At 44.2% G+C, this 15117-nt stretch overlaps 1 protein-coding gene across 1 annotated transcript; it reads left to right on the top strand.

Moving 5' to 3' along the window:
* The first annotated feature begins 6166 nt into the window (after nucleotides 1-6166).
* LOC138580411 (proteoglycan 4-like) lies at nucleotides 6167-13944 on the top strand. Its single transcript, XM_069650946.1, has 3 exons — nucleotides 6167-6308; nucleotides 11725-11885; nucleotides 12920-13944. Exons 1-3 carry the CDS (start codon nucleotides 6254-6256, stop codon nucleotides 13808-13810), a joined length of 1107 nt encoding a protein of 368 aa, XP_069507047.1. The 5' UTR covers nucleotides 6167-6253; the 3' UTR covers nucleotides 13811-13944.
* The last annotated feature ends 1173 nt before the right edge of the window (nucleotides 13945-15117 follow it).

The raw sequence follows: 15117 nt of genomic DNA, 5'->3' as shown, positions 1-15117 counted from the left end.
CAAGTGACCTCATTTCTGAATGTTGGGATTCTAATCTGTATTTGGACAATGTAGGAGATGTAACATCATTAATAAAAAAACAGCGTAGAGATTGTCAATGGTTGAGCTGTATGAGCGGTCTTGCTTTATATCCACTCAATGGTACTGTGGATGGGGATATTCCACAATTCTCAACTTTGTCTGACGGGAACGTACACTCCACCATTCCACCATTGATTACATCTTTGTGGGGGACTGGTTGTTTGGAAACTACAGTTCATTGACTATTGTCCTGACTGCATTCGGCGATCATTCTGAATTGATTGCTGTGTTTGCCTTAGGGATGGCTGTCGAAGAACCAGAGGGTTTGACTTCAGGTGATTTGTTGGTCAATCCGACGGTCAATCACCTTTATTGGAATCAAGCCTTGGTGACCAGTGTGACTTGCTCCCTGATGGATGTCCTGGAGCACTCCTCTATGGAGTGGAAGTGTTTGGTGTTTTCTGCCTCCAACTTTAGTAGAGCATAATCAACGGCCGAATTTGAATGTATATAGTAAGGAAGTTGTAGCTAGAATGCATCAATTAAGGATGGATTTAAGGTCCTTAAATCAACCACTTGATATCCCGCTAGATGTAAAAAGAAAGCTGATGAGGGAAAAGTGACAAATGCAAAGGAATTGACTTTGAAAGTCCCGCTATAAGAGAATTCAGGAGGACGCAGAAGCCTTTTTTGTCATTCTAAAAAACAAAAATACTCAGGCTTTTTGGCAACTTTTGAACAATGTTGATCCTCAACAGCCAGGGATACAAATAAATAAAGTAACCGAGAATGATTGGGTTCTACATTTTCGAACTTTATGGGCACGACTTTGGGGTATTGTAGAGTATGCTGCACCCGTCTGGGGCAGCAGTGATCGGATGGATTTAGCTCTATTTATTTATGAAAACATCTTGGAGATAATAATGAAGATCATTCCATCCCGGGCCCCGGGATCTAACAAACTATCAAATGTTTTGCTTAACAGCAATCCAGTGGCCTGGGCAGCATCTCCTATCCTGTTTAGGAGTGGTGTATTTCACTCTCTCATTGTCAAAACCTCATATCGTTACAATTTATAAGAGGGGTGCAAGAACTAGTCCCTTAAACTACAGATCCATTGCCTTCTGGATGCAGACAGCAAGGCTTTTGCTTCAAACGTGTTGTCGTATCTATAGGCATGGGCGGTGGCGATAGGCGGACTTTCAAAATGGCAAATTGTTTTTTGTAGAAACATAGGAACATCTCTAAATGGGCTTATGGTGAAAATAATCCGGCATTTGACTTGGAGGGGAAATATGATTCTGTCTTCATAGGCTCGATAGATTTAACAGTTGCATTTGACACTGTTGACCGTGAACATCTGTGGCCTAAGCTCCATAAGTGGGGAGTTCCTAAGCTCCATAAGTGGGGAGTTCCTAAGCTCCATAAGTAGGGAGTTCCTTATGGACTTCAGAGATTCATTGTTGGCCTGTACCCCCACTCTGAAATCCAGGTATGCCTGAATCATTTGGGTAGTCTCTCACTTCCAATCCGAAAGCTCTGGGGTGTCAGGCAGGGTTGCGTTCTCGCACCCTGCCTGTTTAACCTCCATCTAGCTGACATTGGCGATCATTTAGCAGCAGCAGCATTCATCACGCTGGATATATACAAATTAAGGCCCCTTTGGCTGTCCTACGTGATCGATTTTTTTCATTTTTGACTGCACGCCGGTAGGACTTCAGAGGTTGATGGATGCCTTTGCTGGCAATCAGGCTCTTCAGATTAATCCCAGTAAGACTAAGATATTGCAATGCTCGAAGGGACGTAAAAAACAACCTTTATATGGCACATTGGCTCCGAATTTGTGTCGAAGGTTACTTCGTTGATCAATCTGGGATTTTTTATATTGCCAAACCCATCGCTGACCAGGCTCAAAGAATGGCTGAGGGATCGCATTGTGCCTTTAACTAATCAATTGAAGGGGGTTGATTCCCAGTGCTTATTCTTTGAAATCGAGTCTAAAATTCTATGAAGGAAATATTCTCCCCAAGATTCCATACAGGATTGCGGTATATCCCCTATTATTATTGGAGACGCTGCCACTTCTTGAACCCATTTTCCTAATTCTGTTCCCATACATGTAATTCGCTATGAACAGGGCATTATTTTTCTGCAAACATGAGCACAGTGGAGAATATTGTCACTGGTTAGGAAAATCTTATGCCCAGAAATGTATTTTTGAGTCAGGGAAATTCAGATGGCTGAATGAGATGGTCGATCATACTTCTATTACTGAGCTCAGTGAGGATCCCTGCAAAGTGAAAAAGCTTCCATTAGAATTGAGTGGGTTAATACAGTCGAAATAATGCATGGATTTTTCTTTTAATCACTTGAAGGGCGATCACAAAAATCAAGGTACTTTGCCCCCTTTCTAGCGATCGATCCAGGCAAATCGATTAAGCTTGCAATTTCAAGCTTTCCATGGAATTTGGACCTGTCAACGCAGATTTTGGTCAGGCTTGGTCATTTGGAAGCAGATCAGCTGAGTTGTCGTTTTTGCAAGGTTGAGGGCGAGGGCGAAACGCTTAAGCACCTAATGATCTAATCGGGCAGCCATACCGGGGCCAAGATGGAAACACCTAAAAATGTTCGATCAGCATTGGAAGTTGGGCTGGGTGAGCAAGTTTGGTCTGAATATCTATCGGGATGCACTACTTCCATGGTTTTCACAATAACAACCTTTTAAACATTTCTTAAGTTATATCTTACGCCAGGTTATACTGAAATATAGTTTTGTATATTCATTTTTAATTCAAGTTGATTTTATGTACTGTGGATATTTTAACTTTTTTCCCCTTTGTTATTGTATGTATTATTCAGGAATTCATTTTATTTTGTGTATTGTATGTATAAAAGGTTCATTTGGTTTAAGCATTACACATTAAAAAACAATAAAAGATATGGCCTGTAAAGTGTAATACTCATATGGCCTGGCAATGGCCTTAGCATTGCTCTGGCCAGGTAAGGAGTTTATTATTGCTCTGGCCAGGAAGGAGGTTTAGTATTGATATGGGTAGCTAATGGATTTAGTATTGATATAACCAGCTATTGGACTAGGTATTGATATGGTAAGGGGTTTATTATTGGTCTGGCCAGGAAGAGGGGTTGATATTGATAGTATTTAGTCAAATCAAGCCAGCCCAATCTAAATATGACTGGAAGATTAATCTGGAACCAATTGAAAAAGTGAGCTCCTATAAATATTTAGGTATCCTGATTGATAATAAACTTTCTTTGAAGCCCCATTAGGAGGCAAACATGCTTAATTCAATGAGAAGTGCCTATGCCATAACTGTGTTCATTGGTAGACAACGGGGGTTGGTCTATTTGTACAATATTGATGCTATATACCACCAAAATCCTCCCATGCATGCTCTATGGAGTAGAAGCATGGGGTGAAAAGTACCTCTCAAGGTTGGGTAAGCTTGAAGCCAAGATTTTAAGGTTACTGTTCAGAATGCCACGTAATCTATGAATAGAATACCTACGATTGGAGTTCAAACACAAAAGCATATTTGTTGATTCCAATTGTAGAATAGCCATGTGCTACGTGAAATTGGGGTGATCTAAATAATGGTACAATCATTGCTGATGTGTTTTAGGCATTTTTGAATCTAGACAAACATGAACAGATTGGAACTTTAGGCAGGATAAAGGCAAGACAAGTAGTGGGAATCTGGTTTTGTACAACCTGTAATAGGAGATAGAGTGTTGGCTCTAAAAAATTGGCTTAAGTATATACTAAATGTTTATTGTCATGAAACAGATGTCATACAGTTAGCTACCAAAACCAATAGTGGTAATTCTGTGCAATACTGGTTAGAGTGGGAGCAAAAGCCAAGCTATACAGTAGCATATCCAAACAGCTACATAGTTAGCCAATATGAAATGTAATGTCACTAATCTCCTTGAGGTATGTGGGCCTAAAATTGGCTTAAGTAAAGATAAGCGAATGTGTCGCTTATGCGGCCGTCAGGAAATTAAGTCAATAAAACACATTCTAATTAAGTGTGAAAGCCTACATAAACTAAGGATAAGCTCCTGTAAATCATTTGACAACATGTTGAACTGTGATGCAATGGAAAGCATATGGGACATGCTGATGGAGGGAAAACGTATTAATCGGATGCTTTATATGGTTACATTTCATGTTAATTGTGCAGATATTTTAGATGATCTGTCATTTAGCCAATCATATATTATGTATGAATTTTATACAAATGGATTTTTGTTTGTTTTACGATACTTGATTGTGCCCAAAGGTATTTTTGAGATAATGTTATACTTTTAGTATGTGCGATATTTGTATATATAAAGCCTGTCATGCTATGAGTATATTAAAATAAAATGAAAAAAATAAAAATATTGATATGTCCCAGTAATTGCCTTGGTTTTGATATGATACGGTAATGGTATTAGTTTTGATATGGCCAGATGCATGATTTAATATTGATACAACAACATAAATGGTTTAGTATTGATATTGCCAGATAAAGGGTTTAATATTGAAGTGCCACGTAATGAGCTTGATATCTATATAACCATGCAATGATGTTAGAATTGAAAATAATAGGTTACGGGTCTATTACATATCTTGCCCAATAAAGGGTTTGATATTGATATGGGAAGGAAATGGGCTTATTATTGCTATTGAAAGATAAAGGCTTCAGTATTGATCTGGCTAGGTAAGGGGTTTATTATTGGGCTGGCCAGGAAGAGGGTTTCGTATGGATATGGCTAGCCAATAGACTTAGTATTGATAAGGCCAGCTAATTGGCCTGGTATTGCCCTGGCAAGGTAAAGAGTTTAATATTGATATGGCCAACTAATGGGCTTGGTTTTGATATGACAAGGTAATGGTCTTCCTATTGATACGGGGCCAGATGAATTGTTTAATATTGATACAGCAACATAAAGGGTTTACTATTGATATGGCCAGGTAAAGGGTTTAATATTGACGTGCTTAGTAATGGATTTGGTAATTATATAACCATGCAATGATGTTAGAATGGATAATATTAGCTTAAGGGCCTAGTATGAACCTTGCCCATTAAATGGTTTGATATTGATATGGCCAGGAAATGGGATAATTATTGCTATTGCAAGATAAAGGCTTTTGTATTGACATGATCAGGTAAAGGGTCTAGTATTGCTAGAACCAGGCGAAGGGCTTAGTATTATGGTGGCCAGATGTACGGTTTAGTATTGATGTGACCAGGCAAAGGGGCTCATACTGCTTAGACCGCAAGGAGACGTTTCTGACTCGTGATGTAATCCAGGGTCTTTGCGCAGGGTGCAGCACTTGATAAAACACTCTACGCAAGGGCAGAGCGGTGTGTGGGCACCACAGCTGGATTAGCCAGGAGACGGGGTAACAGCACAAGATTGAAGCTTCTGGTGTGAGTTGATCTTCAGCTAATTGACAGATTTGTGGCTTATCGCTGTGAATGGGAAAAACCCTGAGACCTCGGACCATTGGAGCGCTGGAAGATATTTGTGGATAGTACAGATGTTCTGCCCCACAGAATGTATTTTTGGGACAAAAAACTGCTAGGAGCACAAAATACTAGTGCTTTCCCGTGGATCAGTGACTCTGCACCGCCACTTTGATAGACTCAAGTGTTACGTGTTGCAGATATGATTTCAGAATTCATTCTGGGTTGGTGCAAACACGTGTATCTCTGGGTAGATGGCGTGCAACATGCATGTCTGCTGTGAAAGTTACCACTACTTTCGTCCCCTATCACACTTTCTTCTCCCCTAAGTCGCTCTGCCACCAGTGTCGCCCGCGCTCATCCTTCTTGGCACACTGAAGCAACACTGATCGCATGTGGTACTTTAAAAAACAGAAACAATACATACACAAATAAATAAAAACAGCCTTCCAAAAACCAAAGATTGAAAGCGGCGAAGCATTTCGCAATCCGGAATGGTTTCTTGAAATGTCAGCCAGGAAATTAATTAACTGGCTCAACAGGTTGCATGAAATATTGTAACTTTGTGAATCAGCAGTTTGTCCAGCATTCCAGGAAGGGAAGGATTCATGGGTGGCAGCGGGACAGGGACCGAGCCCAGCCCTCCCGCAACACAACATTGGATCATGTCATGTAGGAAGAAAGTCACGTCAGAGGGGAAGAGTGTCATCACAGAGAGAGGGAGGGGCCAAGTCAGGCACCGTATAATAAAGAGCCTCATGGCCCATGCTTGGTACTCGAGTTCCCCATCACCATTCCGCTCCGTTGCAGTAGGTGAGTGACCGCTCCGTTCACTTTGTTGACTTGCTGTCAGACTTCCCTGAGGCCTCATTTCAGTACTGCGTTATGGAATGCGGATCTCAGGACAGGGCACTGCATCTATGCGGCCTTTTCTACAGCACTTAGGTTCATATGTGATCTTAAATGTGCATTTTATTGTCTGTTTGTTCATGATTTGGTTGTGGTCTGCCCCTTTTTTGATCTTCAAAATGTTAAAAAGTGGGCCGTTTGCCTTCGGTGCATATATATCTCGATACATCAGCGGAACCCAGGAACGCGGGCACTTCGCTGCGGGTCTTTCTCTTGTTTTACTTCTAGGTGGTTAGAGGATCTTTAAGTGCTTTGAGGGGTTAGGGGTATAGTCTTGTCCCACATGCAGCCTTGGTCTCCGGTAGCTTAATGGGGCTGAGGAAGAGTCAGTCACATGTTACTCTGGAACCTCTGAAAGGCTGGTAGCAAAGGGGTCGATTCCACACGTGGCATATCCTTGCTGCTGAAAGGAGTGTGCCTGTTGAATGGAGCTGTGGTGTCTGTTCAGTGCCCCCCCGTCAGTGATCTGCATTTCTGGATGGCAAGTCTTTGTGGATTGGGCACTAAGTATATCATGCTGTTGAAGGTACTTTGACCTCCTTTCAATGTGTGTGGCCCTGCCCTGGGTGCTATGGAATGAAGCCATGATAATGCCAGGAAGTTTGCTTGAATGAAGCCATGATAATGCCAGGAAGTTTGCTTTCAACTGGAATCCCAAAAGGCAAGGGGGTCCTTTGAGCCTTTGAGCAAAGGCTTGCAGTCTGCTGCCTCCCTACAGAAAGGGGTGAGAATCTGTGGCCGTCTCGAGAAAGGCTTCCACCTGTAATGACCAGAAAGGCGCGAGCTTGGGTCGTTCTGGCTCTGAACCCCAAAAGGTTGGGCCTAGGAGTTCTGGTTGCCCTGTCGATTGGGTACCTCCAGGCCCATTTGGCTGACATGTTTGTGAGATTGCCTGCTTCCCATTCCCCAATCCTAAGCAATGGCTCAGTTCAGGTCTAGTTTATTTCGGAATATAAAAATTCCATAAAAATACTCAACAACATGAAACATATATAAGATTAAAAAAACAATCTAACATTACAGCTATGACATAGCATGAAAATGGGTAGTCATACAATTAGTGCAATACATTATTAAAACTCGTAATATAATAAGGAACAAAAATTATGACGGACATTGTAATTTATTCAATTAATATCCAACTGTCATTTCCTAATTTTAAAAGCTTGTCTGAGATACCCGAGTAGCGCTCAGCCAACGAGTTGTGTTTCTGCTCTTAGTAAATAACCTAGCGCGGGACGCCATTGACGGGGACGCCATTGATGAAAGCCAGCATCCCGTAAAACGAGGCTTATCGGTCTAGCTCTGACGCGTGACTAGGCTGGACCATAGAGTACAGAATGCAACAGGCCTTCACAGCTCCCAGAGCAGCGTGGGCAGCTTGTTTCCTCTGGAGTACTGTCCAGATTGCCACAATAGCTTTTAATCGGATGCAGTTAAACCTTGCCCTGCTGATTAACATTCTGTCGTATGCATGATGACGCCATGAAAGGTATTCCTGCCGTGTAATGGTGGCGAGCAGCAGGTGTTTACAATTTGAAGGCTTGATAACTTCGGTATTTTCCCATTGTTCGTGCACCTAAAGACACAGGTGTTTTAAGGTAAAGAGCTGTGTTATGATGTCAAATATGATGCTGGTTAAAAAAAATGGTGTGCTCCAATCTTTCCTAACAAATTACTTATGTGCTTTTGCCAGTGAGTTGTGTTGCCTCCATTCTTGTTTAAATCCCCACAAATTAATAATCTGGTGAGATCAGATCTGGGGTTAGACAAGATACGAAGCCAGAGGTACGCTGGCTCCAATAGGACCTCATCCTCTAAAAAAGCAGACCAGGTTCTGTGTGCTGCATAATTAGCAGCAGATCTTGGAAGGCCCTGATTTTTGTTTGTCGTTCGCATAGATGCCGATTAGAAAAACCCAACAATGATGCTTTGTATTTTGCTATTAATTTTGATTTAGCACTATAGACTTTAATTGCCCGATTCATAGTAAAAGTGCAAATAACTTGCAAAGTATTGTGTGCGTAAAACAACTCTGCGTCTACTTGCGTGCAAAAGATTGTTTGCATGCTGCGCGTATTCATGGGAAAAAAAATGCAAAGTAACCCGAGGAGCAAGTAGCAAGCGGAACGTCCACGACATGCCCCCACGCAAACCAAAACCAGCGACATATACCAAACTTTGCCTGATCCCCACCATCAAGCACGCCGGCAATATTGATCGTAACCAATAAAGGTGTTTACAATTTGAAGGCTTGATAATTCGGTATTTTCCCATTGTTCGTGCACCTAAAGACACAGGTGTTTTAAGGTAAAGAGCTGCGTTATGATGTCAAATATGATGCTGGTTAAAAAAAATGGTGTGCTCCAATCTTTCCTAACAATTACTTATGTGCTTTTGCCAGTGAGTTGTGTTGCCTCCATTCTTGTTTAAATCCCCACAAATTAATAATCTGGTGAGATCAGATCTGGGGTTAGACAAGATACGAAGCCAGAGGTACGCTGGCTCCAATAGGACCTCATCCTCTAAAAAAGCAGACCAGGTTCTGTGTGCTGCATAATTAGCAGCAGATCTTGGAAGGCCCTGATTTTTGTTTGTCGTTCGCATAGATGCCGATTAGAAAAGCCCAACAATGATGCTTTGTATTTTGCTATTAATTTTGATTTAGCACTATAGACTTTAATTGCCCGATTCATAGTAAAAGTGCAAATAACTTGCAAAGTATTGTGTGCGTAAAACAACTCTGCGTCTACTTGCGTGCAAAAGATTGTTTGCATGCTGCGCGTATTCATGGGAAAAAAAATGCAAAGTAACCCGAGGAGCAAGTAGCAAGCGGAACGTCCACCACATGCCCCCACGCAAACCAAAACCAGCGACATATACCAAACTTTGCCTGATCCCCACCATCAAGCACGCCGGCAATATTGCGGGCCATCCCCCCGCAACCAAGGCAGCACCCAGGCAACACTGCGTACGAACCCCCATTACCCAAAACTGCACCCCCATAATCTGCGGATGATTTCGCATAACTCAAGGCAGCTGCCGGTAACCCTGAGTGCAAAACCCCGTAATTCAAAGCTGCACCCCACTAATCTGCATATGATCACCCCTAACTCCAAGCGACACCTCAACTGTGTGTTGTCACCCCTAAAGTGCTATATAAACCTTACCTTTATGCGTTGGATCCTATGCGCACAATGTTCTGCGGCGCCTATCATGTGGCAGTGAGGTTTGCGTGTAACTTTTCCCGACGTCAGGTTGCGTGCTGGGTTCCATGAATTCGGTTAGGTTTGCGCTTCACTGGGTGTGTGATTTCACTGTGTGGCTGTTCCTCAACAGGCCCACATTATTCCTCATTTTGCCAGCAAAATGGGAAATATGCATGTTCCGCCCCCTATTTATTTATTTGCGTAGGTCCGTCCCACACTTTGCGTGAAAGGTCGCACAAAGGGCGCGACTGCACGCAAAGACGTGACAGACCCGCAAAAAGTCTCTGAAATACATGCAAAATCTGATCCATGAATCGGGAAAAGGAGATTTGTGTGCTGAAAAGTGCACAAAGTCACTTTTCAGTGTGCAAACATTCCACGAATCAGGCCCTTGGAAACTTGTCTATTGGTAGTGATTTGCACATTTTGGCGAATCGAGTAATACCCCCCCCAAGGACGGTTTCACTGAGAAGAAGCGGATATCTAGGTAATCAAAAGAAGCCACTCTAGGTATAGGATCGTCATTGATATGCATTGTAGATATCTTTACCTTTTTGTTACCACTTGAGCATACAAGTAGTATTATATTCTGTAATTAGGAGTGGTAGTGCTCGTGGAGTTCTGGCAAATAGGACAGTGTTGTCCGCATTTGCCAGGACAGGTATTGGCACGTGCTCGACTTTTGGCACATCAGCTGCTTTTGTGTCATAGACATCATTAACATACAAGGAGAACAAAAGGGACTCCCGCGTTGATGAACAAATAGGACGTGCATGTGCCCACTCCTGACGCATGCCTTGGTGTCCTGGTGAATACCTATTTGGATGTCAAGCAAATCCACTGGGCATTCTAGCAAGTTGAGCCCGGCCCAGAGTTTGGTCCTACTGCCCTTTTCAAAGGCTCTGCTCCTCAAAGACCATGAAGTTCATGCAGACGGGTTCCTTCTTCATAAGTCTGGGCTACCCACAATCAAGGCAGGATTCAGGGCTTATTCCCTTGTTCCAAGCCCGGAGCCCTGGAGCCCAGCTGTATTTTGGTCAGAATGTCGCTGTCACTGGCCCAGGTTGCCAATGTCTTTAGTAGTGCCCTGCCAAATACTTTACAATTCGAATCCAGAAGCGAGATGGCACGTGTGTGATTCATGAACACGTGTTTCCAACTATCAGGCGCGTTGCAAGCTTTAAGTACAGCCATGAAAGCTCTAGTAAGAGCAGGGGCCCCTACGGCGGCCGGTGAGGCCCAAGAATACAGCTGCTGCAACGCCGTGCGCCCATAGCATTGTAAACACGACAATCGTATACAAAAAAAGGTAACAATGTATATAAAAAAAATATTAAGTAAAAATCGTATTCCTGGCATTTTTTGTCAGAGTCACGTTTGAAACACCTGATTCAATGTGCCATGTCATGTTGTGTTGATGAGACAAAGGTATAGTGTTCTGGGTGTTATATGCTATATCGATTTGTTAATGTTAATTTAACATTTCATTTTTTGGGCAAAATTGTCCTGCTGAGAGGTTGTATGTATTTTTCTGAAAGGAGTAGCAGGGTTGCCAGGTGACTGCCCCACAGCAGTGCATTACCTGCAAGCTCTGGACTTCCGGTTTGAAAATACTGATACCAGGGACCAGATTACAGAAACCTTGCACAGGTGCAACTGCACGGTTTGCACGGTATTAGCACAAGGGCAAATCTTGACCTATTTTTAAAAACAATGGGGCACATTAAAAAACCATTGCACCTCGACAATTGCAAGGGGGGGTAGATCTGTATTTGAGAAGATGCTGGTCCTCAGTGCCCCCCCCACCCCTCACATATACACCCTCGCCCCAACAGCTGCTCACAGCAACTTCCTACCAAAAGAAATCTCTCCACCGTGCCAACCACTGGTGGGGAAATTCTGGTCCTCTGCTCTGCCTTCCCAACTGCACTAGCCATGACTTCTATGCGCTCTAAACTACATATAATACCTACAGTTTTCTTCAACATATGTGCCATTAAAGATGTTTGCGATTACTATATGTTTCACAGATGTTTTCACCCAACCCTATATCGGGCCACAACTTCCCTCTGACTCCCCTAAATACATCTCCTTCTGCCTCCGACTTCCAGATCTTCTGAACAACAGTGTCAAGATGCCAAGCTTCATGGAATCGATCGACAACATTACCACCATTTTCCAGAAGTATGCCAGCAAGGAATGTGGCCGGGACAAGCTGAACAAGGCGGAGCTGACCCAGTTACTACAGGATGAGCTGTCCCCGGCAATGAAGGTATGGCCACACACAACCAATCACTTCCTGCATTGGTCGACCCCCCTGAGTGGGCTGGGTAGCCACTCCTTTGCAAAGTTCTTTAGGTGGGTCGGGTGAGGCGGGGGACCAGCCAGAGACCACCCATGTCATCCAAGAGATGCTCATCCATTCTATGGACGTGTAGTTTTGCTCTTCCAAATAGTAATCCAGACCTACAATTCCCAGAAACACAAAGCCCTTCTTCCTGCCACCACTTTCAACATTGTGAGAAATGGCGGCAAAGGCCACCACTTTACAATGCCGTGGGAAAAGAAACATTTCCATGATCATTTCCCCCCTTCATTTAGCCTTTATCGGGGCTTCCACCCCAGAATCAGGGATCAAGATCACATGTATCCACTAACATGCTTGGATGGCTCCAGTCCTGGGCATCCATTTAACCAACAAATTACTTCTGGGAGAAGTAGTCTTGATGAACTGAACTACGTATCACCTTGTAAGAGTTGTTGATCAAAACACAATGTTCTCAACAAATCCACAGCCCAGGATTGGAAAAGGGGCGCCTCTAATATAGATTGAGGTGGTCGCCCTAAGTGCTGCTGTTCGTGCAGCATATCCTAACCATGGCAAGATGCTGTGTGGCTCCCGCTATGGACCATTTGGTTTTGCGACTGGTGTGTAATGCTGCAAAGCTTTTATACTGCACCACATCACCACTGGAGTGGTCTCGCAGCACCTTGGGTTGCCCGGGGGTTGCAATGTTATGCCCGTGCCTGGGGATCCAGACGTTAGTCTGTGGGGGAAAAGGAGCAAGGGGGGATAGGAAGAAGAGGGTGCAGTGGCCACAACCAAGATTAAGGCGGTATACTCATGTTTTGTGGTAGTTGGGTGCATGTAGGTTCATTAGTGTAGGGCCTGACCTCAGGATTAAAGAATCAAAGTGTGAATCCTAAAATGTTTGGAGTTAAGAGGTCGCTCAATGTGTGTGGATTGTGCAGCGTGTAGAGTCCGAGCGACGGGCAGACTTTCATGGTGATCTTGTTGTGTTCTAGGTCTCCGGGGATGGCAGCATCGATACAATCCTGAAAGCTCTGGATCAAAATGGCGATGGGCAAGTTGATTTTAACGAGTTCCTGGTTCTGGTTTTTAAAGTCGCAAAGGCATACAATGAGCATGTGAGCAAAAGCCGCAATCTGGAGCCTTGTGGTGTTCATCAGCCCGGAGAGCCCCAAAACAAACCCGTGGCGGGGCCCAGAGCGGAACCAGCAACACTGCCAGCAATTAAACCGGCCCCGGAAATAGAAACAGAGCCAGACCTAGAAGACAAGTTCACTCAAACGCCTGACTCAAGGGTACACACAGTGTCCAACACTAAGCCAGCAGCACACCCTGAAGCCACATGCAAGATATCGCCAGACACAAAGCAAGCACAACCAGGACCAGTGCTGGCAACAAAGCCAGCACCTGTTCTGGAAACAAAGCCAGCACCAGTGCCTGAAAAAAGCCCACCCACAGAGCCGGCACACGTTCCAGAAACAAAGGTAGTACCACACCCAGAACCCACATACAAGGTATCAGAAAAGGAAGCACCAGTCGCACCAGCGCCAGGAACAAAGCCAGCATCATCTCCAGAGACAAAGCCAGCACCAGTGCCTGCAAGAAGCACTTCCTCAGGGCCAAAAACAGAGCCAGCAGCAGTCCCAGACCCGAAAGGAGTACCGCACCCAGCGCCCATGTGTAAAGCACCGTCAGATGCAAAGACAGAACAAGCACAACCAGCTCCAGAAACAAAGGCGGTCTCTGCTGTGGAAACACCTGTCAAGCCAGTGCCAGAGAAAAAAGCAACTCCAGCTTCAGTCACCTCAAAAGAAGCATCTCCGAAAGCAGCCACAGAACTCCCCACAGAGCACGCAGGAACATGGGCTGACAAGACATCAGGCTGAGGAAAACTAGATCTCCAGCGCCCCCACGCCGCGCAGACCCCTATCCCTGTGTTCCCACTGCTTCCATGAAATATGTAAAGCGTGTTTTTGAAATTCAATCGTATTTAATTAAATTCCAAGACAACCCCGAACAAGTTGTTAGACTTTTATTGCAAACAAAACGGTCGTATTACCATTAGGCGACAGCTGCTGTCACCGTCTGCTGAGGGGCACGCCTGCTTCTGAAGGCATGTGACACTTCTCACGCCACTGCTAGCAAAATAACAACACATTAGCCCTATTTATGTGCTAGGGCCCTCTTTTACCAAAGAAATGCTGGCATAAGCATAGTCTTAGGCGGGAGACATTGCGGGTGACGTATAAAGGTCCACCTTGAGGGTAAATATGTTTGGCTACTACAAAAAAGCTGTATTTATTACATGTGTGTGTATTTAGGTAACAATTTATATAGTCCGGTATTCACCTAATGCCACATTACTAATGAGTAATAAGGTAAAGGGGGCGTGACTTAGTTGGCCTGTAGAATCAAATAAATAATGTAGAAGAGAGGGCCTCATTCCGAGGTGGGTGGTAAGGGTGCCGGTGCCGTTAACCCCTTACCGCCGCCTTGCGAGGTCCTTTAGCGGGTCCCGCTAAGGGCGGCTGGTTTTACCAGGTGCCCTTAGTGGGAGCCACTAAAGAACCAGCATGCTAGCAACAGGCCGGTTATTAACGGGCCCATTGTGAACATGGTCCCCATTCTCATTGAGCCCTATGGGGGCTCGAATGGGAATGGGGATGGGTTCCCTGAATAGGGAAATACCAGTCCCTCCAAGGTTGGAATGGCCTGGTAATTCCCCATTCAGGGAACCCGGACCCAGTATGCGGTAAGGTGGTAGCCATGGCGCTAATAGCGCCATGGTTACCTCCAACCTCGGAATGACCCCCATAGTCTCTTAGAACTGGCTACCATAATGCATGGATGGGAAATAGATCTGAAATTAAACACATGGGTATAGCATGGATGGGAAATAGATCTGAAATTAAACACATGGGTATAATGTTCGAGGCCAGTGGTGGCTGGTGAATTTCGTAAGTGAGGGGTGTGTAAACCTATTTCCCTGAATTGACATGAATGAGCATCCGCAGCAAGCACACCTGAAACACTCAAGCAGATTTTGGGCGTGCAGTGGCAGGTCACAACTGCACACATGAGCAGTGTCCAACATATGTTCATGAGATCTGTGCCTGCAATATATGCCAGCATAAACGACTTTCATGTTGCCTGTGCCCATAATATATTTCACCATTGCCACTCCAAAGCATAT

Source organism: Ambystoma mexicanum, chromosome 1p (genome assembly GCF_040938575.1).
Source record: "Ambystoma mexicanum isolate Mex_15411 chromosome 1p, UKY_AmexF1_1, whole genome shotgun sequence".
NCBI lineage: Eukaryota > Metazoa > Chordata > Amphibia > Caudata > Ambystomatidae > Ambystoma > Ambystoma mexicanum.
This window is presented reverse-complemented; position numbering and strand designations above follow the sequence as displayed.